The 26,443-nt window shown below is 54.3% G+C and overlaps 1 protein-coding gene across 1 annotated transcript in view; it reads right to left on the bottom strand.

The window, feature by feature from the left end:
- Nucleotides 1-8,814: 8,814 nt before the first annotated feature.
- Nucleotides 8,815-26,443, bottom strand: part of LOC127577853 (CD151 antigen-like) — a 38,817-nt gene continuing 21,188 nt past the window's right edge. The window contains exons 4-8 of the mRNA XM_052029467.1: nucleotides 17,267-17,341; nucleotides 14,695-14,799; nucleotides 12,146-12,304; nucleotides 11,074-11,160; nucleotides 8,815-9,985 (exon numbers count right to left, since the gene is read on the bottom strand). Coding sequence (XP_051885427.1) covers nucleotides 9,923-9,985; nucleotides 11,074-11,160; nucleotides 12,146-12,304; nucleotides 14,695-14,799; nucleotides 17,267-17,341 — 489 coding nt within the window. The 3' untranslated portion in view covers nucleotides 8,815-9,922. The remainder of the gene's footprint in view (nucleotides 9,986-11,073; nucleotides 11,161-12,145; nucleotides 12,305-14,694; nucleotides 14,800-17,266; nucleotides 17,342-26,443) is intronic.

Here is a 26,443-nt window from a genome sequence, read left to right as displayed (position 1 = left end):
CCAAATCACTGATGTACAAGGTAAAAAGGAGCGGCCCCAACACCGACCCCTGCGGCACACCACTAGTAACCGGTAGCCAGCCAGAACGAGATCCTTTTATTTCCACCCTTTGCTTCCTGCCAACCAGCCAATTCTCCACCCATTCTGTTATCCTACCTGTAATTCCATGACCTCTCATCTTATTAATCAGTCTCTTGTGAGGCACCTTATCGAAGGCCTTTTGAAAGTCTAAATACACAACGTCTACCGCCTCTCCCTTATCCACCCTACCTGTGATTTCTTCAAAAAACTCCAATAGGTTGGTCAGACAGGACCTCCCCTTCACAAAACCATGTTGACTAGGTCCAATCTTGCCTTGCGCCTCTAGGTATTCGGTAACCTCCTCCTTGAGGATAGACTCCAATAATTTTCCCACCACTAACTGGGGTGTGAAACGTCCTGCTGTAACTGGTGAATTTTTGAGAGACATTTTGGCTCCCTGTCCCCTGTTTGCTTGTAATAAAAAGGTGTATTTCCAGCTCAGTCCTTACTCCGCAGTTTTACTTCACAGGACCTCCCCTCGAATTGTCCGACCAATTACGTTAAATCCACGGCCCTGGTTCTGACTCCGCAAAGGGGAACGCGCTTTCACTAAGCCCGTCCCGTGTAATTGTATACACCGGCACTGAGTACAGGAGTTGGGATGAAAAAAATACCACGATGCCGGAGGGACTCAGCCGGCCGGGCAGCATCCGTGGGGGAAAAACGGTCGACGTTTCGGGGTCAGGACCCTTCTTCAGGACTGGAGATGGGAAAAGGGGGAAGCCCGATATATAGGAGGGAAAAGCAGAGCAGTGATAGGTGGACAGGAGAGGGGAGGCGGGGTGGGCACAGGGTGGCGATAGGTAGATGCAGGTAAGAGATGGTGATGGGCAGGTGCGGGGAGGAGGGGAGAGCAGACCCACTGGGGGACGGGTTAAAGGTAGGGAGGCAGGAGCCCCCCATGAGGGGAGGGGAGAAGAGGAAAAGAAAGTAAATAGTTGAGGAAAAAAGAAGTGAGCTAGGAGGCATGGGGGGGGGGCGGTTTGGTATACGTAAAGTGGGAGAATTCGATGTTCACGCTGTTAGGTTGTAAGGTCCCAAGACGGGAAGTGAGGTACTGTTCCTCCAGGAGTTGGGATGTTATGTTGAAGTTGTACAAACCGTTGGTGAGGCTGGATTTGGAGTAACTGTGTGCAGTTCCGGTCGCCTACTTACAGGAAAGATACCAATAAGCCTGAAAGAGCGCAGAGAAAATTTACAAGGATGTTGCCGGGACTCGAGGACCCGAGTTGTAGGGAAGGGTGGAATAGGTTAGGACTTTATTCCCTGGAGCGCAGGAGAATGAGGGGAGATCTTATAGAGGTGTACAAAATCAGGAGGGGTGTAGATAGGGTGAATGCAGGCAGGCTTTTTCCTCTCAAGTTGGGTGAGACTAGAACTAGAGGTCATGGGTTTAGGGTGAAAGGTGAAATATTTGAGGAGAAACTTCTTCATTCAGGGGGTGGTGCGAGTGTTGGAAGTGTTGGTATTGGTGTTGGTTTATTATTGTCACTTGTACCGAGCTACAGCGAAAAACTTGTCTCACAAACCGATCGTACAGGTCAGTTCATTACACAGTGCATTGTGGTAGTACAGAGTGCATTGAGGTAGTACAGGGTAAAAACAATACCAGAATACAGAATAAAGTGTCACAGCTACAGGGAAATGCATTGCTGGTAGATGCAGGTTCAACTGTAACGTTTAAGAGAAGTTTGGATAGGTACGTGGATGGGAGGGGGTTGGAAGGATATGGTCCGGGCGCAGGTAGATGGGACTCAGCAGAAAATCATGGACTAGATGGGCCAAAGGGCCTGTTTCTGTGCTGTAGTGCTCTATGACTCCAGCTTCTCCTAAATAAAACAAACCCAGCCTTTCCAAACTTTCCTCACAGCCGCTGTCTTCCAACCCTGGCAACACCCTGGTGACACAAGAGACGGCAGATGCTGAAATCTGGAGCCACAAACAATCTGCTGGAGGAACTCAGCGGGTCGAGCAGCATCTGTAAGGGGAGAGGAACTGTCGACGTTTAGGGTCGAACCCCTGCATCAGACCTCCGCTGCAGTAGGGTGACAATGAGGAGGTGTAGGATTAATAAACTATAACTGTATTGATATCTTAAGACGGATGAGAATTATGGCTGCTCGAAATACAGCCACACCACTGCTTACCTGGGCTGGGTGCTGTGTGGTAATTGCTGTGTCTGGAACTTAATTGGATTCCCATTATGCTTGACTATGGAGATGATGGTCAATCTTAACGGGAAATGGGAAGGCTGTCTCAAACAATGAAGGTGATACCCGATTGCAAAATGATTAGCTGAACCTGTGGTGTGAGGCTGCTCTTTGTCCATCTGCAGTAGCCCTTTGTCCGTTTCCTGCTCAACCAAGAACTCCGGCGCCTGACTCATTAAAGTGTGCGTGACAATACCTGTATAAATCTCTGTCTACCCCTTTGTACTGAGAGAACTCGGGAAGTGACTCTTAGTGAGTGCTGAAGAGAATTCTCCTAGCGGTGCACTGCTAATAAAGGTATTTGTTCGAATCGACCTCGTGGCACTGTGTTATTTACAGCGGACGGATAGGGAAATTGATTTTGGGACGACAACCCGATCTGTACCCAGCACTTCCGCTGTGACCTGACTAGTGCTGCGTACTGTTCTGTAGCCACACAAAGCCTAATCTCCCTAGTCTTGTATTCCATGCATCAGCTAATAAAGAAAAGCATCCCATAATCTTCCAATCCTTCCTGGGTGGCTAAGACAGGAAGGCGGAGGTTTACAGGGCAGATTCTGAGGAAGAATTCACCATCTTCATGGTTTGTTGCTTCAGGAAGGCTAACAGCAGGCACGGTAGTGTAGCGGTCAGCGTAACGCTATCACAGCGCCAGCGACCTGGGTTCAGTTCCCGCCGCCGTCCGTAAGGAGTTTGTACGTTCTCCCGGTGTGTCTGCGTGGGTTTCCTCCGGGTGCTCCGGTTTCCTCCCACATTCCAGAGACGTACGGGTTAGGAAGTTGTGGGCGTGCTATGTTGGCACCGGAAGCGTGGCGACACTTGCGGGCTGCCCCCAGAACACTCTATGCAAAAAGATGCATTTCACTGTGTGTTTCGATGTGCATGTGACTAATAAAGATAGCTTATCTCATCTTAACAGTATGTTCATGGACACCTGCCAGCCCGGCCATTCCCTTTCTCTCTTCTACCTTCTGGGAGAAGATACAGGAGTTTGAAAGCCCGGATGACCAGACTCAGGAACAGCTTCTTCCCCACTGCCGTCAGACTTCTGAACCAATCACCTCTTTCACAGCCCCTTCCCGGTGGCGCTGCCACGTACTCGGACTCTTAATTCTACCTCTTTTGTTATTAACACTTTAGCATTTCTTTTTGCACTACTTCAGACTGCACTGTAATCTTCGCACAACTCTGTTGTTTTGCGTTTGTCACCGTATTTATTCATTTATTATTGCCATGGATACCGTTTACTCCGCAAGCTTCACGAGCAAAGAATTTCATTGTGCCCTGGTGTATATGTCAATAAACTAATCTGAGTTAATTTGCGATCTGGAACTCCCTGCCTGAGAGGGTGGTGGAGGCAGAGAGTAGACAAACACTTGAATCGCCAAGGCTTTGAGCCAAGTGCCAGTGACTGGAGTTAGCACAGACGGGTACTTGATGGTCGGCATGGATACGATGGGCCGAAGGGTCTGCTTCTGTGCTGTATGACTGATGTGAAGGTCCTGGAGAGGATGCAGAGGGGATTCACTGGAATGCTTTTAGACTAGTGAAACCAGGGAATTTTCCTTCTCATTTGAGTTATTTTGTAACTACAACACATCAAGGCATCTGCAGCTACATAAAACTTTGGTTAGGCTGCACTTGGAGTACTGTGTGCAGTTCTGGTCGCTCCATTACAGGAAGGGTGTGAAGGCTTTGGAGAGGGTGCAGAAGAGGTTTACCAGGATGCTGCCTGGATTAGAAGGCCTGTGCTATGGGGTTGGGTTGTTTTCTCTGGAGTGGCAGAGGCCAAGGGTAGACCTGATAGAGGTTTATAAAGTTATGAGAGGCAAAGATAAGAGTGGAGAGTCAGAATCCCCTTCCCAGGTAGAAATGTCAAGTACTAGAGGTCATCGGATCAGATCAGATATCTTTATATATCTGAGAGGGGTGTCAGAAATGGACCAAGTGTAGTCCAAATATGGACATGGAGGGGTGTGAATATAAGGCAAGATAAGATCTCTTTATTAGTCACATGTACATCGAAACACACAGTGAAATGCATCTTTTGCGTAGAGTGTTCTGGGGGGCAGCCCGCAAGTGTCGCCACACTTCCGGCGCCAACATAGCACGCCCACAACTTCCTAACCCGTACGTCTTTGGAATGTGGGAGGAAACCGGAGCACCCGGAGGAAACCCACGCAGACACGCAGGGAGAACGTACAAACTCCTCACGGACAGTGGCCGGAATTGAACCCAGGTCGCTGCGCTGTAATAGCCATACACTAACTGCTATGCTACTGTGCCTGCCCCGTGCATTTAAGGTGAGAGGGGGGTAAGTTTAAAGGAAATTTGCAGGACAAGCTTTTTTTTTTACACAGAGAGTGGTGGGTGCCTGGAACGGGCTGCCAGGGGTGGTGGTGGAGGCAGATACGATAGAGGTGTTTAAGAGGCTTTTAGATAAGCACATTCTGCAGGGAACGGAGGGAGGGGGGATCACGTACAGGCAGAAGAGATTTAGTTTAATTCAGCATTGTGTTCAGTGAAGATATTGTGGGCCAAGGGGCCTGTTCCTGTGCTGTACTGTAGAGTACAGCAGGCACGGCAGTGTAGCGCTTAGCGTAACGCTATTATGGCGCCAGCGACCTGGGTTTAATTCTGGCCGCTGTCTGTGAGGAGTTTGTACGTTCTCCCTGTGTCTGCGTGGGTTTCCTCCGGGTGCTCCGGTTTCCTCCCACATTCCAAACACGTACGGGTTAGGAAGTTGCGGGCGTGCTATGTTGGCCCCGGAAGCGTGGCGACACTTGCGGGCTGCCCCCCAGAACACTCTATGCAAAAAGATGCATTTCACTGTGTGTTTCAATGTACATGTGACTGATAAAGAAATCTGATCTATGTTTGAAGGCAGATTGCTACAACTAACAAACGTCCAGGATCTTTTTCACAGACAGCGTCCACAGTTGCTGTAGAAGTAGTTGTTCTTGGTGGAAGGGTAATAAGCAGAACTGAGCATGATTAGTGTCACGCTATTTTTTAAAAAAAATCACCAATGTTTCCTAATTCTGATGAAAGGATATCGACCTGAAACATTGACCGCTCCCCTCTCCACAGATGCTGCCTGACCTGCCAAGTGTTTCCAGTGTTGTCTGTTTTGATTTCAGATTTCCAGCATGCATGCACTTTTCCTGTCAGACCACAGAGTGTTGGCATCAGCACTGACTGAGCGCTGCACACAGTTGTAACGATGCTGTGATTCATTGTGTACAAGTGAGGGGAGGAGGTCACACCCAGCTGGTGAGGTGCTAATTACCCTGCAGACGGATCCGAAAATTAGTTGGGAGACTCATTATTTGCAACAGGCTGGGTTAATTAGTTATGAAAATTGGTTAATCTGCCATAAATTTTCAGCTAATTAGCCGAAACAAGGCTGATATATTTGTCTGTCTACGGATTGGTTAAGTTTGGAGACACAGGAGACTGCAGACGCTGGAATCTGGAGCAACACACAAAATGCTGGGGGAACTCAGCGGGTCAGGCAGCATCTATGGAGGGAAACGGACAGTCGATGTTTCGTGTCGAGAACTGAGAACTGAGTGGCCCTGTAGTGCTACAGTCGCCCTGCTCAAACCGATCGGGATACAGGGTGTTTACAGTGGGGGCGATTCACCCGTGACATCATCACGTTACAGAAGATGCCTAGACTTTTCATGGATTGTATCGGTAAGTAATGATGTTGCCATTGGTCATGCATGTTACATCCGCGAGAGAGAGAGAGAGCGAGAGCGAGAGACCCACACACAGGCACACGCACACACACAGATATACACACACAATACACATAGTCACAGTTACACACACAGAGACAAACAAACACAGATACACACAGTCACAGATACACACACACACAGAGGCTGCAACTGTGAGAACTGCAGCTATGGGAACTCTGAAATAAAATGCTGGAAATACCCAGGTGGTCAGGCAGCATCCACGGAGAGGAAAGCAGAGTGAATGTTACCAGTTGATGATCTTTTTTCAGTCCTTCTGATACAAACGAAAGATTGGTTATCAGCTGAATTCAATGTTGAGTGCAGAGAGCTGAGGTGAGCCTCATCATCCCCAGATTATTCCCAGCTCTCTCCCCTGCCTGAAACCACCCTCCCTCGGATTCTGCCTTGTATCTTTTTATGGGTCCCAACGGCAACCTGGTAGGAACGGCCGGAGGGGGTTTCACTGTTGTAAGGGCGCCGTGCTGGTGGAAATTGCTGCACTGGGTGTACGGCTGGCATGACCTTCCAACGTGAGCAGTCAGCTTCCCCACTCTAGTACGCAGGGCGGTACTTCGCCCGAGGTCTCTCTGGATGGCACACAGGAATGGCGTCACCAGGTGTACGACTGGCAGCGCTCACCAACGCCACCCACTCTCCAATCCCCGCACCCCGGCCACCAAGAGACGTTGAGACCCTGTGGCGCGATCTCCCAAGTTCGTCCCCAATTAGCCCTGCAGGGTTCGTAACGTCAAAGTGAACGACCGAGACATTTCACGAAGGGTTTGAAAAGCTCTGGTGTGGACCCAGCAGATGGGAGAGCCTCGATGCGGGGCTCACAAGACTGCAGCTCGGACACAGGGCCACCGGGAAGAAGTGGGCTCCTGTCACAGGGCCGTAGACCCACTCTCAGGGTTCCAGCCCAAGGGCAGGCTGTCCAGCCGCGGCAAACCTTGCTGGGGTGTTACCATGGAGCACACAGCCCAGAAACAGGCCCTTTGGCCCACCACGTCTATGCTGACCAGTGCACCCCTCTCCCGTTAGTTATCTTGTGATTCAAGTGCTCATCCAGATACTTCTTACATGCCTCGAGGGTCTCTGCCTCCACCTCTCCCCTCAGGCAGTGCGCTCCAGATTCCAACCTTCCCCTCACATCACCATAAACCCGTGGTAGACCTTACAAGAGACGGCAGATGCTGCAATCTGGAGCAACGCACAATCTGCTGGAGGAGCTCAGTGGGTTGAGCAGCATCCGTGGGGGGGGGGGACGAATTGTCGACGTTTTGGAACACAGTGCGGGGTTTCGACCCAAATCGTCGACCGTTCCTCTCCTCCCCCCCCCACCCCCGCAGATGCTGCCCGACCCGCTGAGTTCCTCCCACAGATCGTGTATTGCCTCGCCTTAAACCGACGCCCTCTGGTCTCGGACACCGTGGGGGAACAAAGTTTATCATCATCCACCTTATCTATTCTCCCCTCATAACTTTGTACACGTCCATGAGGTCACCCCTCAGCCTCCACTGCTCCAGGTAAGAGTCCCAGCCTGTCCAGTCTCTCCTTGTAACTGAAAGAGTCAAAGAGTTTTACAGGACAGAAACAGACTCTTTTTTTGTTTTGCAGCCCAATTCATCCATAACGACCAAGATGTCTACCTGAGCTAGTCCCATTTGCCTGCGTTTGGCCCAAATTCTTCTAAACCTTTCCTATCCGTGTACCTGTCCAAGCGTCTTTTAAGCACTGTTACTGTGCCTGCCTCAACCACTTCCTCTGGCAGCTCGTTCCACATACTTCCATGCCCTCGGTATGAAAGCTTGCCCCTCAGGTCCCCTTCTCTCCTGAAACCTGAGCCCTCCAGTTTTTGAATCAGGCACGGTAGTGTAGCGGTTAGCGCGACGCCGTTACAGCGCCAGTGACCCGGGTTCGATTCCGGACGCTGTCTGTGAGGAGTTTGTCCATTCTCCCCGTGTGTCTGCGTGGGTTTCCTCTGGGTGCTCCGGTTTCCTCCCACATTCCAAAGACGCATGGGTTAGGAAGTTGCGGACGTGCTATGTTGGCGCCGGAAGCGTGGCGACACTTGCGGGCTGCCCCCCAGAACACTCTACGCAAAAAGATGCATTTCACTGTGTGTTTCGATGTACATGTGACTAATAAAGATATCTTATCTTTAGACGCCCCTACCCTGGGGGAAAAGACCGTGACCATCCACCTTTATCTACGCCCCTCATGGTTTTATAACCAAGAGGTCCCGATGAATCTCCTCTGCACCCTTCTCCTGCACAAGCCCATCCTTCCGTATCATGTGGTAAGCCGAACTGTCCGCAGCACTCCGGATGTGGCCCAACCGTGGCCTCACCGTGCAATGTTTGGGCAGGGAGTGTGTGTCGGGAGTTAGACACGGTGTAAAGGTAACTGGATATGTAAGGGTTAATAATGTACGGCTGTTATTGCTTCAACCATGGCGTGACTATAGTTATGAATGCAAGATGTGCAGGTGCTTGGGAGTGCTTAGGGCATATCTTGTTTTCCTAAAAGTTTGTTGTAAGCAACTGCCCAAGTATGTACAACTCCGCATGTAGGCGTCTTTAGATTAAGTATAAAAGGAGGGACGCAGACATGTAAATCTTTGAGTGGGGATCAGTACAGAGCTTGGGTTACCCTGTTTACTCTTTCTCTGTATCACTCACTCCCGCTAGCATTAAATAATAAAGCCCTTATTGTACGCTCCTTGGTTCTGCTGTTGTCTACCTTATTACAGCACGGACTGACTTCCATAACGGGGCTGTGTTAGATCTTGTTTTATTTTCTACGGTAAATATAAAAATACAAGGCGGTAGGCAGTGAGACGTCCCTGTAGGCAGCAGCGCTATTACAGTAGGGTTAGAGGACAGGAGCAGAGATACTTGCAACTGCCGGCAATGCTCTCTGCTCCCCACACACCCAGCAGAGACAGCTCACTCTACAGCTAGGCTCAATGTTAATGTCGTGTGTCACAACCTCTGCCAGTGTAACCCCTGCCCCTTGCCCTCTCTGTCTCCTGCCGGACAGGCAATGGGCCAGCGGCCACCCAGGCGCTGCCCTGGGGTCCCTCTGCCCGCCTGTTACCCGGGTGCTGGTCGCTTCTCCCGGGGACGGGCACCATAAGACGAGGAGTCCCTGCCGCTGCTTCGTCGCCCTCTCTCTCCCCCGGGTCCGGGAGCTCGGAGGCCACCCTTCCCACTGGGGGTACCAATGGGAGGCATTCCCGGGAGGGGCTGGGGATCGACGGGGCGTGGGGGGGTGGGGGGAGAGTCGGGGCAGGGGTGGGAGGGCAGAGAGAGAGAGGGTCAGGTCAAGTCAGGTCTGGGAATAGGGTCCCACCAGTCTGGTCAAGGGTCCAAGGCTCCTGCGCTGGGAGGGAGGAAGCTGGGGGCGGGGGGGGGGGGGGGGGGGGGGGGTCCTTGAGAGGAATCGGTAGCTGCGTTTCCGGGGTCCGCTCTGGGGAACTGCCCGGGGAGGCTGGGCTTATCCCCAGGAATGCAGACCCCGGAGAAGGACCAGCATGGGACCACAAGTAACAGGACGTGTCCCAGGTCCTGATCACACCTGTGACTGCTGACTGCAGGGCAGGGGGCAGGGGGCAGGGGGCAGGGGGGCAAGGGGGCCAGGAGTGGAGAAGCAGAGGGGCATGAGGTGGTGTGGGTGGGGGGGGGGAGGGAACAGAGGGAGCGCATGGAGGGGACGGGAGGGGAGCAGGGTGTGGGGGGGTGGGGTTCCAGTGTGTACTGAATGAACCACCTCCTGCGACACACCCCGGCAGAGAGATGGAGGTGGCTTTCGGAAGGTTGGTGGTGGGGGGGGGAGGTGGGGGGGTGTGGAGGGGGTGCGTGCTGGGATGCCGACTGCCTTGGCTTAGTACGGAGTGTCCTCCTTCAGGTTACGGTACAGGCAGCAGGTGAAGATCATCCCGAAAATCTGTGGAGCAAAACGGCAGTGAGTCGATGGTCGGGAGACTGCACCGTCCCAAACCACCCGCCTCCCCACAGACCCCACCCCTCCCCCACCCTCCCATCCCAAAACCCACCCTCCCCCTCGCCAAACACCCCTTCCCTCCCTAAATTCCACCCTCCCCTGCCTAAAACCCAAATCCCTCCTGTCCCAAACCCTCCCCCCTTTCCAATCCCAACTCCACCCTCCCACCTTCCTAAACTGTCCCCCTCCTGTCCCAAATCCCACCCCCCCACCTCCCCAAACCCTCCCCCTCCCCAAACCAAACCCCACCCCCTTCCATCCCAAACCCCACCCTCCTGCTCCCCAAACCCTTCCCCCAATCCAAAATCAACCCCCTCCCGTCCCAAACCCCACCGCTCCCCCACCAAACACCCTTTCCCTCCCCAAACCCCACTGTCCCCACCCCTACTAACCCCTCTTCCCCCCAGTCCCTCCCCCTCCCCAAACCAAACCCCACCCATCCCAAACCCCACCGCTCCCCCCCAAATACCCCTTCCCTCCTCAAACCCCACCGTCCCCACTCCCACAAACCCCTCTCCTCACCCCCACCTCCCCAGCTCTCCCACACACCCCACCACCAGGCAGATCCAGCACAGCAGCAGCCCCACTGAGAACCACCTCAGCATGTTACCCCAGTGCTGAGGCTCCTGCTCCCGACGGACCCTCGACCCCTCATCGCCCAGCGGCTCTGCCGCGGTCCGGGCCACGCAGGGGTCTGAGCTGCACAGCGCCGAACCGCGCAGGCCTGCGATGCGCGGCGCCATGCCCCGCCAGCGGACCTCTGCACCCACCCACCCACCCTTTGGGCAGCTCCAGCCAACCCCTCCTACAGGATGTCCCGGGATTGCCCGGAGATGGCCCAGTAGGAGCGAGCGCCCGAGGTCCTGCTGGAAGAGGAGCCGGGGGAAACGGGAGGAGCCAGGGCTGACAGACCCATCTGTCAGGGGGGCATTGGACGCCAGCCCGAGGGTGGGGCTCCTGCCGACTCCCGTCCAGGGAAATCACCCACTCGGCCCCAGCACGCTGCCGCATCCTGCCGACGGCGTTCCTACCTGAACGCAGGCAATGCCGATTCCCACTGCCCCGATGATCCTCAGGTGGGCCATGATGAATCCTTCCAGCTTGGTGATGCAGCCCCCCTGGAAAAGACAGCAGCCCCGTGACTCTGGGCTCCGGCGCGGAGGGGGAGAGGGGCCAGGGCGGTCTCTTCGGAACGGGAGCAGGGCAGGAGGGCCGCCCGTGTCGCAGAGAGGCTGTCCGAGCCTTCTGCGTCACTGAAGGCTTTAAAGCGGCAGCGGAAGAAAGCTGAGCCCAGGGCACGGTGTCAGGCGACTCGTAAAGAACAAGCAGAATTGATGGCGCGCGGCCGGTTGTGGGATTTGACCCACCGCCTGAAAGGGCAGTGCAAGCGGATTCGGGAACTTCCAAAGGGGAAGTGAGGAATAATTCTGGGCAGGGGGCTGGGCAAGGTTGAGAGGTACACAGAGGGTTGGGAGGCACACAAGAGGGTGCACAGCCACGGACCCGTCTCCTCTGCCGCTGGAGGCTTCTCCTGCAGTGACAGGGCAAAACAACATGGCAGGGGAGTGGGCAGGCTCAACACAGAGTGTCTAACTGAGGCAAGGAGACTGTCCAATCAACAGCTGTACGGCAGATGGCCAACAGCTGTACAGCGATCAACTGCTGTAGGGCGATCGACGGCCGACATCTGTATGGTGATCAACAGCTGTACGGCAATCAACGGCCAACAGCTGTATGACAACCAACAGCTGTACGGCAATTGACAGCCAACAACTGTATGGCGATCAACAGCTGTACAACAATCGACGGCCAACAGCTGTATGACAATCAACAGCTGTATAGCAATCAACACCCGTATGGCAATCGACGGCCAACAGCTGTATGGCAATCAATGACTGTACAGCAACCAGCAATCAACAGCTGGCTGCCAATCAACAGCTGGACACAGTCACCAGTTGACGTCAATCGTCAATGAACAGCTGGGCACTAACTGCCAATCAACAGCTGCGTGTCCCGACGGTGGGGACTTCAGTGGACGCCGATGGGAGCAGCTGGATTCACGTTGGCCCAGGACGACACATCTGCAGCTCCCCCGACACTGACCTCCACCTTGTAGATATTGGACGGGTGGTCCCTCTTGCCGCAGCCGGTGATCTTGGTCTTGCAGCAGCTGTCGGGGACAACGCGGCCCCCAGCATTGGAACTCTTCACCCAGGTGCTGTCGTTCCAGTCCAGTGAGTTGTTGCTTCCACAGCAGCGGAACTGAGGAGAAGGCAGAGAGGGCGAGGGTTCAGCTGGGAGGTAACAGCCCCTGGGACACAACTATTCCCCCTTCCCCAAACCCTGGAACCTGCACGTCGCAACAGGCGGGGGCTGCAGGAGGGGCAACGGCCGTCAGACGTGGAGCGAGGGGGCAGGTTTTGTCACTCTCCCTCCCTCCTCCTCCCTCCCAGCACACCTCCCAAATCGCAGCCCCTCTGCCCCACCGGCTCCTCAATTCCGCCCCCCCGAGACTCCCTCCCACCCTCGCCACCTCCAGCCCCTCTCCACCAATCCCATCCACCCTCCAGCCCCTCTCCACCAATCCCTCCAGCCCCTCTCCACCAATCCCATCCACCCTCCAGCCCCTCTCCACCAATCCCTCCAGCCCCTCTCCACCAATCCCATCCACCCTCCAGCCCCTCTCCACCAATCCCATCCACCCTCCAGCCCCTCTCCACCAATCCCTCCAGCCCCTCTCCACCAATCCCTCCAGCCCCTCTCCACCAATCCCATCCACCCTCCAGCCCCTCTCCACCAATCCCATCCACCCTCCAGCCCCTCTCCACCAATCCCTCCAGCCCCTCTCCACCAATCCCTTCAGCCCCTCTCCACCAATCCCTTCAGCCCCTCTCCACCAATCCCATCCACCCTCCAGCCCCTCTCCACCAATCCCTTCAGCCCCTCTCCACCAATCCCATCCACCCTCCAGCCCCTCTCCACCAATCCCTCCAGCCCCTCTCCACCAATCCCATCCACCCTCCAGCCCCTCTCCACCAATCCCATCCACCCTCCAGCCCCTCTCCACCAATCCCTCCAGCCCCTCTCCACCAATCCCATCCACCCTCCAGCCCCTCTCCACCAATCCCATCCACCCTCCAGCCCCTCTCCACCAATCCCTCCAGCCCCTCTCCACCAATCCCTCCAGCCCCTCTCCACCAATCCCTTCAGCCCCTCTCCACCAATCCCATCCACCCTCCAGCCCCTCTCCACCAATCCCTTCAGCCCCTCTCCACCAATCCCATCCACCCTCCAGCCCCTCTCCACCAATCCCTTCAGCCCCTCTCCACCAATCCCTTCCACCCTCGTCCCTCTCCACCAATCCCTCCAGCCCCTCTCCACCAATCCCTCCAGCCCCTCTCCACCAATCCCTTCAGCCCCTCTCCACCAATCCCATCCACCCTCCAGCCCCTCTCCACCAATCCCTTCAGCCCCTCTCCACCAATCCTATCCACCCTCCAGCCCCTCTCCACCAATCCCTCCAGCCCCTCTCCACCAATCCCATTCACCTCCAGCCCCTCTCCACCAATCCCTCCGGCCCCTCTCCACCAATCCCATTCGCCTCCAGCCCCTCTCCACCAATCCCATTCACCTTCCAGCCTTGTTCCCCCACCAATCTCTCCTCTACCCCCTCCATAGATTAATAAGAGAGTAGATAAGCAGCTGATCTTTAAGGAAATATTTCATAATATTCTGTTGAGAAATAACAACTCTCCAAGTGGCTAAGTGATGAAAGTAATGATAGTATCAGATTGAAGGAAAAGGTGTATAGTTCTGCAAGGATTAGCGATGGCTCAGAGGAAACCAATAAAGAGAGGAAGAAAATAGATTGAGAGAGCAAACCAGCAAAACAACGGTAACACAAAGAAACAAAAGCAAATGTTTCTTCCTTAGGGGATGAGTCTGGGGAATTACTAAAAGGGAAATAAGGAAATGGAAAGACTTTCAATAAGTATTTTGTATTTGTCCTCATGACACAAGATCCCAATAAGTAACAGAAAATCCAGGAACCAAAAAGGGAAGGAGAAAGTTAAACCAACCACAACCTCCAGGCAAAGGCACCAGGCAAACCAACGGGACTGGAGGCTGATAGACCTCCCGCTCCTGGTCGCCTGCATCCTCGAGTCCTAAAAGAAGTGGCAGCAAAGGGAGAGTTTGCCCCAGTGGATCGGAAACGTCCCTATTCAAGATTCAGAGAGCGGGAAACTATAGGCCAGTTGGTCTGAACATTAGCCAGGAGGGAAATGCTGGAATCCAAGGCTAGGGAAGTGGGAGCAGGAATTTAGAAAACTGTAATTCAACTGAGCAGAGTCAATGTGTCATTCTCTGCAGAGCTAGAGCTAATGAATACGCTGTAGACCAGAACTCAGCAGGGTTCTGGTCTACAGGGTGAGCAACGGGGTTCTGGGGAACAGGCGTGGAGATCAACCATGATCTTACTAAATGGTGAAGCAAGGGGCCAAATGGCTGACACCTGATCTTATTTACGTTCTTAGACCCCCCCCCACATTCGTGCTTCTCCCAGACCCCCTAGTGTTCTCCCTCCCTCTGTCAGACCCAGCCCCACCCCAGCCCACCTTCAGTCCCAGACCGTTGACCAAGTGGGCCCTCACCTCCTGCTGCAGTTTGTCGACGGCCTTGGTGACCTTCTCGTGTCCTGCCACCCGGTACTTCTCGATCATCGTCACTCTCAGGTTTGTCTTCAGGTCATCGCTCAGCTGCGACAGAGGGCAGAGAGGGAGCGACGAGCAGGGGGTTGGGAGGGCGAGCGGGGAGGAGAGGGAAATACATGGATGTGGTCAGACCGGGAGATATCTATATCCCAAGTTAATACCAGTCAGCAAGGCAAGCAATACTCCACTCAAAGACCACAAGAAACTGCAGAGAGTTGTGGACACAGCCCAGTTTTTCACAAAAACCAGCCTCCCCTCCATGGACTCTGTCTACACTTCCTGCTGCCTCAGGAAAGCAGCCAACATAATAAAGGAACCCTCCTACCCTGGACATTTTACCTGTACTAACTCAATGCACCCTGTACTAACTCAACGCACCCTGTACTACCTCAACGCACCCTGTACTACCTCAACGCACCCTGTACTACCTCAATGCACCCTGAACTAACTCAATGCACCCTGCACTACCTCAATGCACCCTGTACTACCTCAATGCACTCTGTACTACCTCAATGCACCCTGTACTACCTCAATGCACTCTGTACTACCTCAATGCACCCTGTACTAACTCAATGCACCCTGTACTACCTCAATGCACCCTGTACTACCTCAATGCACCCTGTACTACCTCAATGCACCCTGTACTACCTCAATGCACTCTGTACTACCTCAATGCACCCTGTACTAACTCAATGCACCCTGTACTACATCAATTCACTCTGTACTACCTCAATGCACCCTGTACTACCTCAATGCACCCTGTACTACCTCAATGCACCCTGTACTACCTCAATGCACCCTGTACTACCTCAATGCACCCTGTACTACCTCAGTGTACTCTGTACTACCTCAGTGTACTCTGTACTACCTCAATGCACTCTGTACTGTGTAATGAATTGACTGTACGATCGGTATGCAAGACAAGTTTTTCACTGTACCTCGGTACAAGTGACAATAATAAACCAATACCGATACCCTCCCATCGGGCAAAAGATACAAAAGCCTGAGTGCACATATCACCAGACTCAAGGACAGCTTCTATCCCGCTGTCATAAGACTCTTGAACTGACCTCTTGTCCGACCAAGAACTTTTGTTCACTCAATCTACCTCGTCGTGGCCCTTGCACTTTATTTGTCCACCTGCGTTGCACTTTCTCTGTAACTGTAACACTATATTCTGTTTCCCCCCCCCTTGTACTACCTCAATGTACTTGTGTATGGAATGATCTGTCTGGATAGCACGCAAAAGCTTTTCACTGTATCTCAGTGCATGTGACAATAATAAACCAATTACCTGGCTCTGGGGTCTAGACGTGCCCTACTGGTGCCTGCCACCAGATGGCAGGGTGTTCAGACCTGCTCTATCTGTGCCTAGCACTGACTGACAGAGCTGCCTAGGCTTGTTTACCCGTGACTGGCACCAAGGGTGGGGGATAATGTTTTAAATTTAAAATAATGTCAAAAGCATGTAAATAAAATTAGTTTTAAAACAGGAAGCAAAATCAAAAATAGTGCATAAACCGGGGACCTGGGGACGACAGGCCGTAATAAAGCAATGGAGTGATTTAGCATGCCTGACCTGGGTCAGTGTGTGGATTTGCAGTCGAGAAGAGCTGGAGGAGGCAGGGAAAACTGTAAAATAAAGCAGGAGGCAGCTGTTCACTGGTTGTGAGGCTCCTGTCTGTCGACAGCACTTGCAGCTTTGGGGGGGGGGGGGGGCTTTGTGTCGAACAGCTCTGCGGGTCTCTGTGAAGGTCGGGCGGAGATCGCCTCTGTTAGCTGCCGGCACACTGCCCCGTGGAGAGTCCCGCTCAGCAGGGCCCTCCCGCTGGAATCGGCGGGTCCTCCTGTGAGGGACGACGTCGTGCGTCCGGTAGTGGAATGATCTGGGAACATCCCAGGGGTAGGGAGTGGGCAGTTCCACCACGGGCACCAGTCTCCCTGCCATCGAGGACAGCGTCAGGAGGCAGTGCCTCAAGGAGGCGGCATCCATCACTAAGGACCCTCACCACCCGGGACATGCCCTCTTCTTGTTACTACCATTGGGGAGGAGGTACAGGAGCCTGAAGACCCACACTCAACGATTCAGGAACAGCTTCTTCCCCTCTGCCATCAGATTTCTGAACGGTCCTGAACACTGCTTCATTATTCCTTTTTGTTTTGCACTATTTATTGTTGTAATTTATAGATTTTATGTCTCTGCACTGTTCTGCTGCTGCAAAACAACAAATTTCACGTCACGTGTCAGTGATAATAAAACTGATTCCGATTCAGTTGCAGGGTCAGGCACAGCCTGGGTCTGCGCTCTTCGGGATGGGGCTTTACAAATCGAGCTGCATTCCTCGTGAAACAGGGCTCGAGGCACCAGGAGAGATCGAGCTGCTGGGCGCCAGCCAGGTCGTTGCCCGTCTCCTGGACGCTCAGATCTGGGGCTTTCAATAATCAAAGCATGGTGCCCCGGTTAGTGCAGGGCTCCGCGGACTGGGAATGGGCGCGAGGGCACGGGATGTACCTGCTGGTAATAGATGTACGCCAAGATGCCAGCCAGGATCTCCAGGAGGAAGATGAACAGCAGCAAGGCGAAGTACTAGGAACAAAGGGGGGGAGAGAGAGACCGGGTTAGAGACGGAGACGACACGCACGCAAAGTCACCCGCCAGCACAGCGCACGTCCGTGCTGGGGCAGTGCGCGGCTCCCACACAGCACCGGGGGGCAGCACGCGGACCCGAAGGTTACAACTGCAAATGTTGCACCAAGCAGAGCTCATCCCCAAGACTGCGCATCAACGCTGCGCATCGAACTCAAATACCGAGGCAGTGCACGCACATCGGACAGCATACAGGCTCAAATGTCACTCTGACACGGCCGACACACTCATGGATCAGGAGATGTTGTACAAGCCCAAACACTGCGAAAGCACAGCACGTGTCCCCTACCATCACAATGATACACTGCACTGCACTGACCCCCCCACAAACAAAACATTGTACCAACACTGCACTGACCCAAAACCTCGCTCTGTCACCGCACCGAACCCCAAACCACACTGCGTCACCACACCGGACCCCAAACCTCGCCCTGTCACTACACCGAACCCCAAACCTCACTGCGTCACTACACCAAACACCAAACCTCGCTCCGTCACCGCACCGACCTCCAAACCTCGCTCCGTCCCTGCACCGACCCCCAAACCTCGCTCCCTCACTGCACCGAACCCCAAACCTCACTGCGTCACTACACCGACTCCCAAACCTCGCTCCGTCACTACACCGAACCCCAAACCTCGCTCCGTCCCTGCACCGTACCCCAAACCTCACTGCGTCGCTACACCGACCCCCAAACCTCGCTCCGTCACTACACCGAACCCCAAACCTCGCTCCATCCCTGCACCGAACCCCAAACCTCACTGCGTCACCGCACTGACCCCCAAACCTCACTCCGTCCCTGCACCGACCCCCAAACCTCATTCCCTCACTGCACCGAACCCCAAACCTCGCTCCGTCACCTCACCGACCCCCAAACCTCACCCCGTCACTGCACCGACCCCCAAACGTTGCTCGGACACAACGCCTACTTCCACCTCTTTGATGAATGCAGTGGTCATGGAGAGTGAACGATCCTCTGGAGATGAGTGGGGTGCATTTAGGGAGAGGTGGACATCACTCCGGCAGGGAGTGAACCTCCACACCTCCACCCTGAATTGGAGCCTGCAGAATCCGGGACCGGTGTCAGCACGTTGCAGGGATCGTGTGTCGCGTTGTGGCTACTTTAAACTTCACGGCAGCGAGGTTCAACAGATCAGAGGCTGGCCGTTACCACAGTAACCATTCCTTCACCGTGATCCTGCGCACAAACCCAGGCCCCGCGCACAAACCCAGGCCCCAGGGAAAAATCCCAGGCCCCAGGCTCTAGAACCAAGCCCAGGACCTGAAGGCAAACACACCCCAGCATTAAATTCCTGGGAGTTAACATATCAGGTGACCTGTCCTGGGCCAACACATAGATGCAATCACAAGGGAGGCGCACCAGCGTCTTTGCTTTCTTAGAAGGTTAAGGAGGTTCGGCTTGTCACTGAACAAACTTCTACAAATGTACTGTTGAAAGTGTCCTGTCTGGTTGCATCACGGTCTGGGACTGCAATTCGAATGCGCAGGAACGCAAGAAGCTGCAGAGAGTGGTGGACTCGGCCCAATACATCACGGGCACATCCCTCCCCACCATCAGTGGTATCTACAGTAGGCACTGCCTCAGAAAGGCAACATCCATCATCAAAGATCCCCGCCATCCGGGGCCATGCCATCTTCTCGCAATTACCATCGGGCAGGAGGTGCAGAAGCCTGAAGTCCGCACACCACCAGGTTCAAGAACAGCTACTTCCCTTCAACCATTCAGTTCTTGAACCAACCGGCACAACCCTAATCACTGCCTCAGTATAGCAACACTGCGACCACTTTGCACTACAATAAACTTTGTTTTTTTGTTCTAATTGTGTCCTTTCTTGTGTAATTTATGTTTAATTTATGTTTTTCTTGTGAACGTTGCATATCTGATGCTATGTGCCTGTGATGCTGCTGCAAGTAAGTTTTTCATTGCACCTGTGCACACATGGACTTGTGTATATGACAATAAACTCGACTTTGACACCGGGAAGAAACCCAGGCTACAGGTGTACACTCAGGCTGCAGGCTCTTGGACCAAGCCCAGGTATCGAATTTAAACCTTGATCCCTGGGCTCTGGGAACAAACCCAGGCCCTAACCATCAGCTCAAGTCCCAGGCTTTAGGAACAGACACAGGCCCTGAACAGTAACATGGGTTCCTAGTCCCAGGAACAGACCGAGGCCTTAAGCACAAACCTGGACCTCAGACTCTGGAATAAGCTCAGGTACTGAACACAAACGCAGGCTTCCGCAGTTCCAGTCTCCTGGTGTTCCTGTTTACAATGCTATAAGACTCTCATTTTAAAACCACATACTGGATTATTGTACCGTCAAAGGCCAGCCCACGCCCATATCTTGAATGCGAGAGGGACCGGGCCACTTGGGAGTCTCCCCAGTGCTGACCATGGTTGTCGGGCACGCTGCCAGCATCTCCTCACATCACAGCAGCAGCATCGTTTCCAAGATAAACACAGTGGAGCTGTACAAACAAACCTATCGTCTCATCAACTGGGAATGCGGCTGAGTTACTGTGCATTGTCACAGACCAGATTCAGCCGGACAGGACACATTCACAGAACGAAACGGGACCTGAACAGAGAGAGGTGGGGATGTCGACACATCCCCAGAGGACTTGACCTTCTCCTTGCTGGGGGTGAGGGGGCCCACGGTTGTCAGGGGTGTTGGGACTGCAGTTCCTGGGGCATGTAGTTGACAAGGGGCTTGGGGCCTTGGCTTGAGGGGCCATAGCTGTTGGGGGTGTCGGGGTCTGTGGTCGTCAGGGTGTTGGGGCCCGAGGGTCAGGGCCCGTGGTTGCCGGGGGTGATGGGGCCTGTGGTTGCTGGGGCCTACTGTTGCCAGGAGGCTCAGGGCCTGTGGTTGCCAGGACCTACTGTTGCCAGGAGGCTCAGGGCCTGCGGTTGCCGGGGGTGATGGGGCCTGTGGTTGCTGGGGTCTACCGTTGCCAGGAGGCTCAGGGCCTGCGGTTGCCGGGGGTGATGGGGCCTGTGGTTGCTGGGGCCTACTGTTGCCAGGAGGCTCAGGGCCTGCGGTTGCCGGGGCCTACCGTTGCCAGGAGGCTCAGGGCCTGCGGTTGCCGGGGGTGATGGGGCCTGTGGTTGCCGGGGCCTACCGTTGCCAGGAGGCTCAGGGCCTGCGGTTGCCGGGGGTGATGGGGCCTGTGGTTGCCGGGGCCTTCTGTTGCCAGGAGACTCAGGGCCCGTGGATGCCAGGGCCTACGGTTGCACGTGGTTGTTGGGGCCTGCGGTTTACAGGACCTGGGATTCAGGAAACATGGTTGCCACGGGCGTCAGGGCCTGCCAGGAGTGTCGGGGCCTGGGATTCATGGGCCCGCGGTCGCCATGGGTGACAGGCTCTGCGGTTGCCATGGGTGTCGGGGCCTGCAGTTGCCAGGGCCTGTGGTTGCCGGGCGTGCCATGTCTCACCGTTACTGGAGATTACAAAGCCTGTCATCACTGGAACCATTGGATCTGGAGGAATCTACCTCTCAGGCGATGCAGCAGCAGGCGGGCCCATTTAACAGAGAGCTGAGACAGGTCCCAGCCTGCCCCACATTCCTACGCCCTCCCTGACTCAACGCAGATAAAATCACCAGACAGCCACACACTGAGGGGGCAGCATCTGCGGTGCAGTCTGGCTGGCAATAAGCCAACACTCTGGGTTGGACACTGAAGCTGGTCTCGCATCCCTGGCATCACCTCTGCTCCAACCATCCCGCACTCACTCCCGGATACAATCACAGTCAGTGACGGCAGGGGCTGGCTAGGCCAGGGGTGGGAGACAGGGCAGCCTGACCTTGAGGCCCAGAAGCAGAGTTTACAGCCCAGCCCTTGTCTATAACTTCTCATCAAACACGTCAGCATGCCTGTCCAGTTTCTCCTGCGAAGCCACTCCACAGGAGAAACTCTCCAGCAGAGTGTCTTCACCGACGGAGTCGTAGAGACATACAGCAGGGAAACAGGCCCTTCGGCCCACCCAGTCCGTGCCGACCATCAACCATCCATTTACACCAATCCCATTTTATTCTCCCCACATTCCCATCAACTCCCCCCAGGATTCTACCCCTCACCCACACTGCGGTTAATTTACAGCGGCCAATTGACTGAACTAGCACGTCTTTGGGATGCGAGAGGGAACAGGGGCACCCAGGAGAAAGCCACGCTGTCACAGAGAGAACGTGCAAACTCCACATAGACAGCGCCCAGAAGTCAGGATTGAACCAGGGTCTCTGGCTCTGCAAGAACCCACCCACAAGACCGTCTCTCCACAGATGCTTCCTGACCTGCTGAGCATTTCCAGCTTTTCCCGAATCCCATCCTGTCCCACCCTTCCGGAGAGCTCAGGGTCATCCTCTGCCCGTGATGGCTTTGTTGTTCATTTAACCCTGTGTGGGACGCAGGAGTCGCTGGCAAGGCCAGCACGTATTGCCCATCCCTCACTGCCCACCAGCTGAGGAGATGGGCAAGCACATTATGGGCCGGGAGTTCCATAGGCCAGACCAGGTTCACCTCCTGAGGGACTTCAGTGAACCACACGGGTTTTTAAAATGACAATCCAGCAGTTTCACGGTCACTGTTACCGAGAAAAGATTGTCCATTCGAATTCCAGGTTTATTTAATTACTTGGATTTAAATTCCCCAGCTGCCGAGGTGGGACTCAAACTCATGTCCCAGGATCAATGACCCAGACTTCTGGCTAGCAACCCAGTATCTTGACCACTATGCTGCTGTAACCTCACGGGTCCTGAAGCTTCTCAGCTTTTCCCTGCCCTGTCGCCCTTTAAGTAGAGCCTAGCTATTTCTAAGCAAGTAGGGCCGGGAATCAGGGATAATCCCTGCATCCCATCTGGAATTAGGAATGTAGTTTACTGTCTCCGGGAGCAGCTGAGTCACTTTGCCCAGGAAGCCAGCTTCAGATAGTGGCAGTAGGCTGGTCAACCACAGCTTGCTCTCAGGGGCAATATACAAGGAGTGCTGCAGGAACTCAGCAGGTCGGGCAGCATCCACGGAGGGAAATAAACAGTCGACGTTTCGGGCCGAGACCCTTCATCAGGACTGGAAAGGAAGAGGACAGAAGCCAGAATAAGAAGGTGTGGGGGGGGGGGGGGGGGGGGGGCGAGGGAGAGGAGCACACGCAGGCAGGGGAGAGGCGAGTCCGGGTGAGAGGTGGAAGATGTGACAGGTGATAGCTAGAAGAGACCAAGGGCTGAAGAAGAAGGAATCCGGTAGGAGACGGCAGTGGACCCTGGAATAAAGGATGGGGGAGGGGAGGGGAGGAGAGGAGATGGGCAGGTCATCAAGGCGGGGGGAAGGGAGCCACAGGAATAAGGGAAGACAAAGGAGTCAGGGGGCAAGAAACAGAAGGGGAGGGGTTACCGGAAGTTAGAGAAATCGATGTTGAGGCCGTCAGGTTGGAGACTCCCGAGGCAGAATATGAGGTGTTGTTCCTTCAACCTGAGTCTGGGTCCTGAAGAAGGGTCCTGACCTGAAACGTTGACCACCTGCTTTTCTCCACAGAAGCTGCCCGGCCTGCTGAGTCCCTCCAGCATCGTCGTGTTGTTCCTCCAACCTGCGCCTGGCCTCAACGCGGCAGTACAGGAGGCCGTGGATAGACATGTCAGTGTGGGAGTGGGATGTGGAATTGAAGTGGACGGCCACCGGGAGGTCCTGGCTGCTGCGGCGGACGGAGCGAAGGTGCTCGACAAAGCGGCTATCAGGCCTCAGGTCTGGTCTGTCGGACTAGCCTGGCCACAGCCTTGTGCCGGCAGCTGCCCCCCCCCCCCCCCGAACAACAACAGCCTCCCCTGCTCAGTCAGCCCGCGTCAGACCCGCCAGCAATCTGCAGCAGTGCACCTCACGTTCACCTGGATCGGAATACAAACGTTCTCAGGAGCGCCTGTTTCTAGGCACGCCTCTGCCGAGGCACTCAGCCCCAGATGGATCCTGAGATATCTCAGCAAGGGTGGGTGTGGAGAGAGCGCTTCAACTTGTGAGAGAATCGGGAATGAGTTCACCGATTCAAAATAAGGGATCACCCACTGAAGACAGAGATGAGGGGAAACGTTTTCTCTCAGAGGGTCATGAGTCTTTGGAACTCTCTTCCTCAAAGAGTGGTGGAAGAAATGTCTTAGAATAATTTGAGGGCAGAGGTGGACATATTGTTGATAAGCAGGGGGGTGCAAGGTTACAGGGACAGATGGGGATGTGGAGTTGAAGTTAGTCAATCAGTGCCAATCCCACTGAATTACATAGCAGACTCGAAGGGCCGAATGGCCTCGTGTTGCTCCTAATTCGTATGTTGGTACGAGCTGGCAGTTTGCACTCTGCCTCCATTTACTTCAATGGAACTGGGCTTCAGAGGCAGAGAACAACTTGCCGCTGCCTTTAAGTAGCGGCCGAGATATCCCTTTTCCACTTTGTAGTTAGGGATTGTGCCTGCCAGCATGGAAGTCCCATAGAGGTCACCTCCTTCTAAGGCACGGTTCACGGTGGGAGCTGTCCACCTCACCGCCCACCTGTCGCAAGGTCTCACAGCTGCCAGCACTTTAGACCAGCAGATGGCCCTTGAAGGGACGTAGGCCCAAAGCAAACAGCACTCTTGCAGCTGCTGGGCAGGAAGCGTTGCTGCTTTAAGAACAGGTGCAATGATGATGGGGAGTGAGTGGGGGGGGGGCACCCACTGGTGGGGTGGGAGGTGGAGAGGGAGGGCTCAGAGGGACCAGGACGGTGACACACCAGGCCTAAAGCCAGCCAAGAGCTTGCCAGGAGAACTCCAAGGACATGGATGCAGTCTATGAATGCCTGCGCTCTGGGGGATCTTGCAGTGCAGGGAGGCAGGGGGAAGAGCAGAGGAGGTCTCCCCTCCGAGTGTGGAGTTTGGGAGGGGAGCAGGGCTCCCTGATGAGATGACAGCAATCGGCTGCAGTCTGCAATCGTCCCAGGGCAGGGGAACCGAGAGCAACAGCGACCCTGATCTCCACGCAGATAGGAGTGTGTGCGTGTGCGTGGCGAATGGTGACCTCCTCTGCCCTTCCTCCTGCCTCCCTGCACTGCAAGATCCCCCAGAGTGCAGGCATTCATAGGCTGCATCCATCTTGGTCATCACCCCTGCACGGACACTGCGTGCTCGGAGACGTCCAGCCCAGAGCCTGGGTCCCTGTAACCCCTGGGTGGGGGAGGGAGAGCAGTGAGCTCAACTGTACTCCCCGTCACAGACTGTGGCACCCGATGGCCCTGTCCACCTACTCCAGCGTGCCAGTGCCTAGCGGAGACAGAACCCCACCGGAAGCCCACTTGGGGCTCAGCGTGTGCGAGAACACGAGAACACGAGAAACAGGGGTCCGTTCAACCCCTCGAGCCTGCACACCCATTCAGCAGCTTCTTATACCTCAGTGCCATCCTCCTGGACCAACACCATGCCCAGATACTGTTGCTGTTACAGGGACTTTCCTGGGGCACTCTGCCAAAGTGCACTCAATACGAAGCCTGGCTGTCACACAGAAAACTGTTGGAAGAAACAGGTCCTTTTCAGGCTGCAGGGATGCAACTAGCAGGGTACCCCAGGGATCCGTTCTACGCCCTCAAGTGTTTACGGTGAGATTTGTACCCTCCCTGGCCACAGGAGCGGTAGCAGAGGATTGGAGGACGGCTATTGTTCAAGAAAGGTAATAGGGACAATCCTGGGAATTATACACCAGTGAGTCTTACGTCAGTGGTGGGCAACTATTGGAGAGCATTTTTAGGGACAGAATTCGGAGAAGCCTAGTCATATAGAACCTAACAGCACTGCACAGGCCCTTCGGGAAATTAAGGACAGTCAGCATGGCTTTGTGAGGGGCAGGTCGTGCCTCATGAGCCTGGTTGAGTTTTTCGAGAGGAGGTGACAAGACAAATAGATGAAAGTTGAGCGGTGGATGTGGAGTATATGGACTTCAGTAAAGCGTTTGACAAGGTTCCCCATGGTAGGCTCATCCAGAAAGTCATGACGCATGGGATCTCTGGAGACTTGGCTGCATGGATTCGGAATTGCCTTGCCCACAGGTGGTGGTAGATGGAGCGTATTCTGCCTGGAGGTCAGTGACTAGTGGTGTTCCGCAAGGACCTGTTCTGGGACTCCTGCTGTTTCTGATTTTTATGACGGATGAGGAAGTGAAGGGATGGGTTAGTAAGGTTGCAGATGACACTGAGGGGTTGTGGATAGTGTAGAAGGTTGTCGTAGGTTACAACAGGATATGGACAGGATTCAGAGTTGGGAGGAGAAGTGGCAGATGGAGTTCAATCCGGAGAAGTGTGAAGCGATACACTTTAGAGGAACGGACATGAAGGCGGAGTACAATGGCAGGATTCTGAGCAGTGTGGAGGAACAGAGAGATCTCAGGGCTCAAGTCCATAGATCCCTCAAAGTTGCCACGCAAGTTGATAGGGTGGTTAAGAAGCGTATGGTGTGCTGACCTTCATTAATCAGGGGATTGAGTTCAGGAGCCGCAAGGTTACGTTGCAGCTCTATAAAACTCTGGTTAGACCACACTTGTGTTCAGTTTTGGTCACCTCATTATAGGAAGGATGTGGAAGCTTTAGAGAGGGTGCAGAGGAGATTTACCAGGATACTGCCTGGATTAGAGAACATGTTTTATGAGGAAAGGTTGAACGAGCTAGGGCTTTTCTCTTTGGAGCGACAGAGGGTAAGGCAACTTGATAGAGGTGTACAAGATTATGAGGGGCATAGACAGAGTGGACAGCCAGAACCTTTTTCCCAGGGTGGCAATGGCCAATACCAGAGGACATCTGTTTGAGGTGTGTGGAGGAAAGTTTAGGGGAGATGTCAGAGCTAGGTTTTGTTTTACACAGAGAGTGGTGGGTGCCTGGAACTGCACTGCCGGGGGTGGTTGTAGAGGCTGATACAACAGGGACCTTTAAAGAGCTCTTAGATAGGCACATGGAAGTAAGGAAAATGGAGGGATATGGGCTGTGCAGGAGGGAAGGATCAGATTGATCATGGAGGAGATGTTCATAT

This window comes from Pristis pectinata, chromosome 14 (genome assembly GCF_009764475.1).
Source record: "Pristis pectinata isolate sPriPec2 chromosome 14, sPriPec2.1.pri, whole genome shotgun sequence".
NCBI lineage: Eukaryota > Metazoa > Chordata > Chondrichthyes > Rhinopristiformes > Pristidae > Pristis > Pristis pectinata.
The sequence above is the reverse complement of the archived record's forward strand: the minus strand, read 5'-3'. Positions and strand labels throughout refer to the sequence as shown.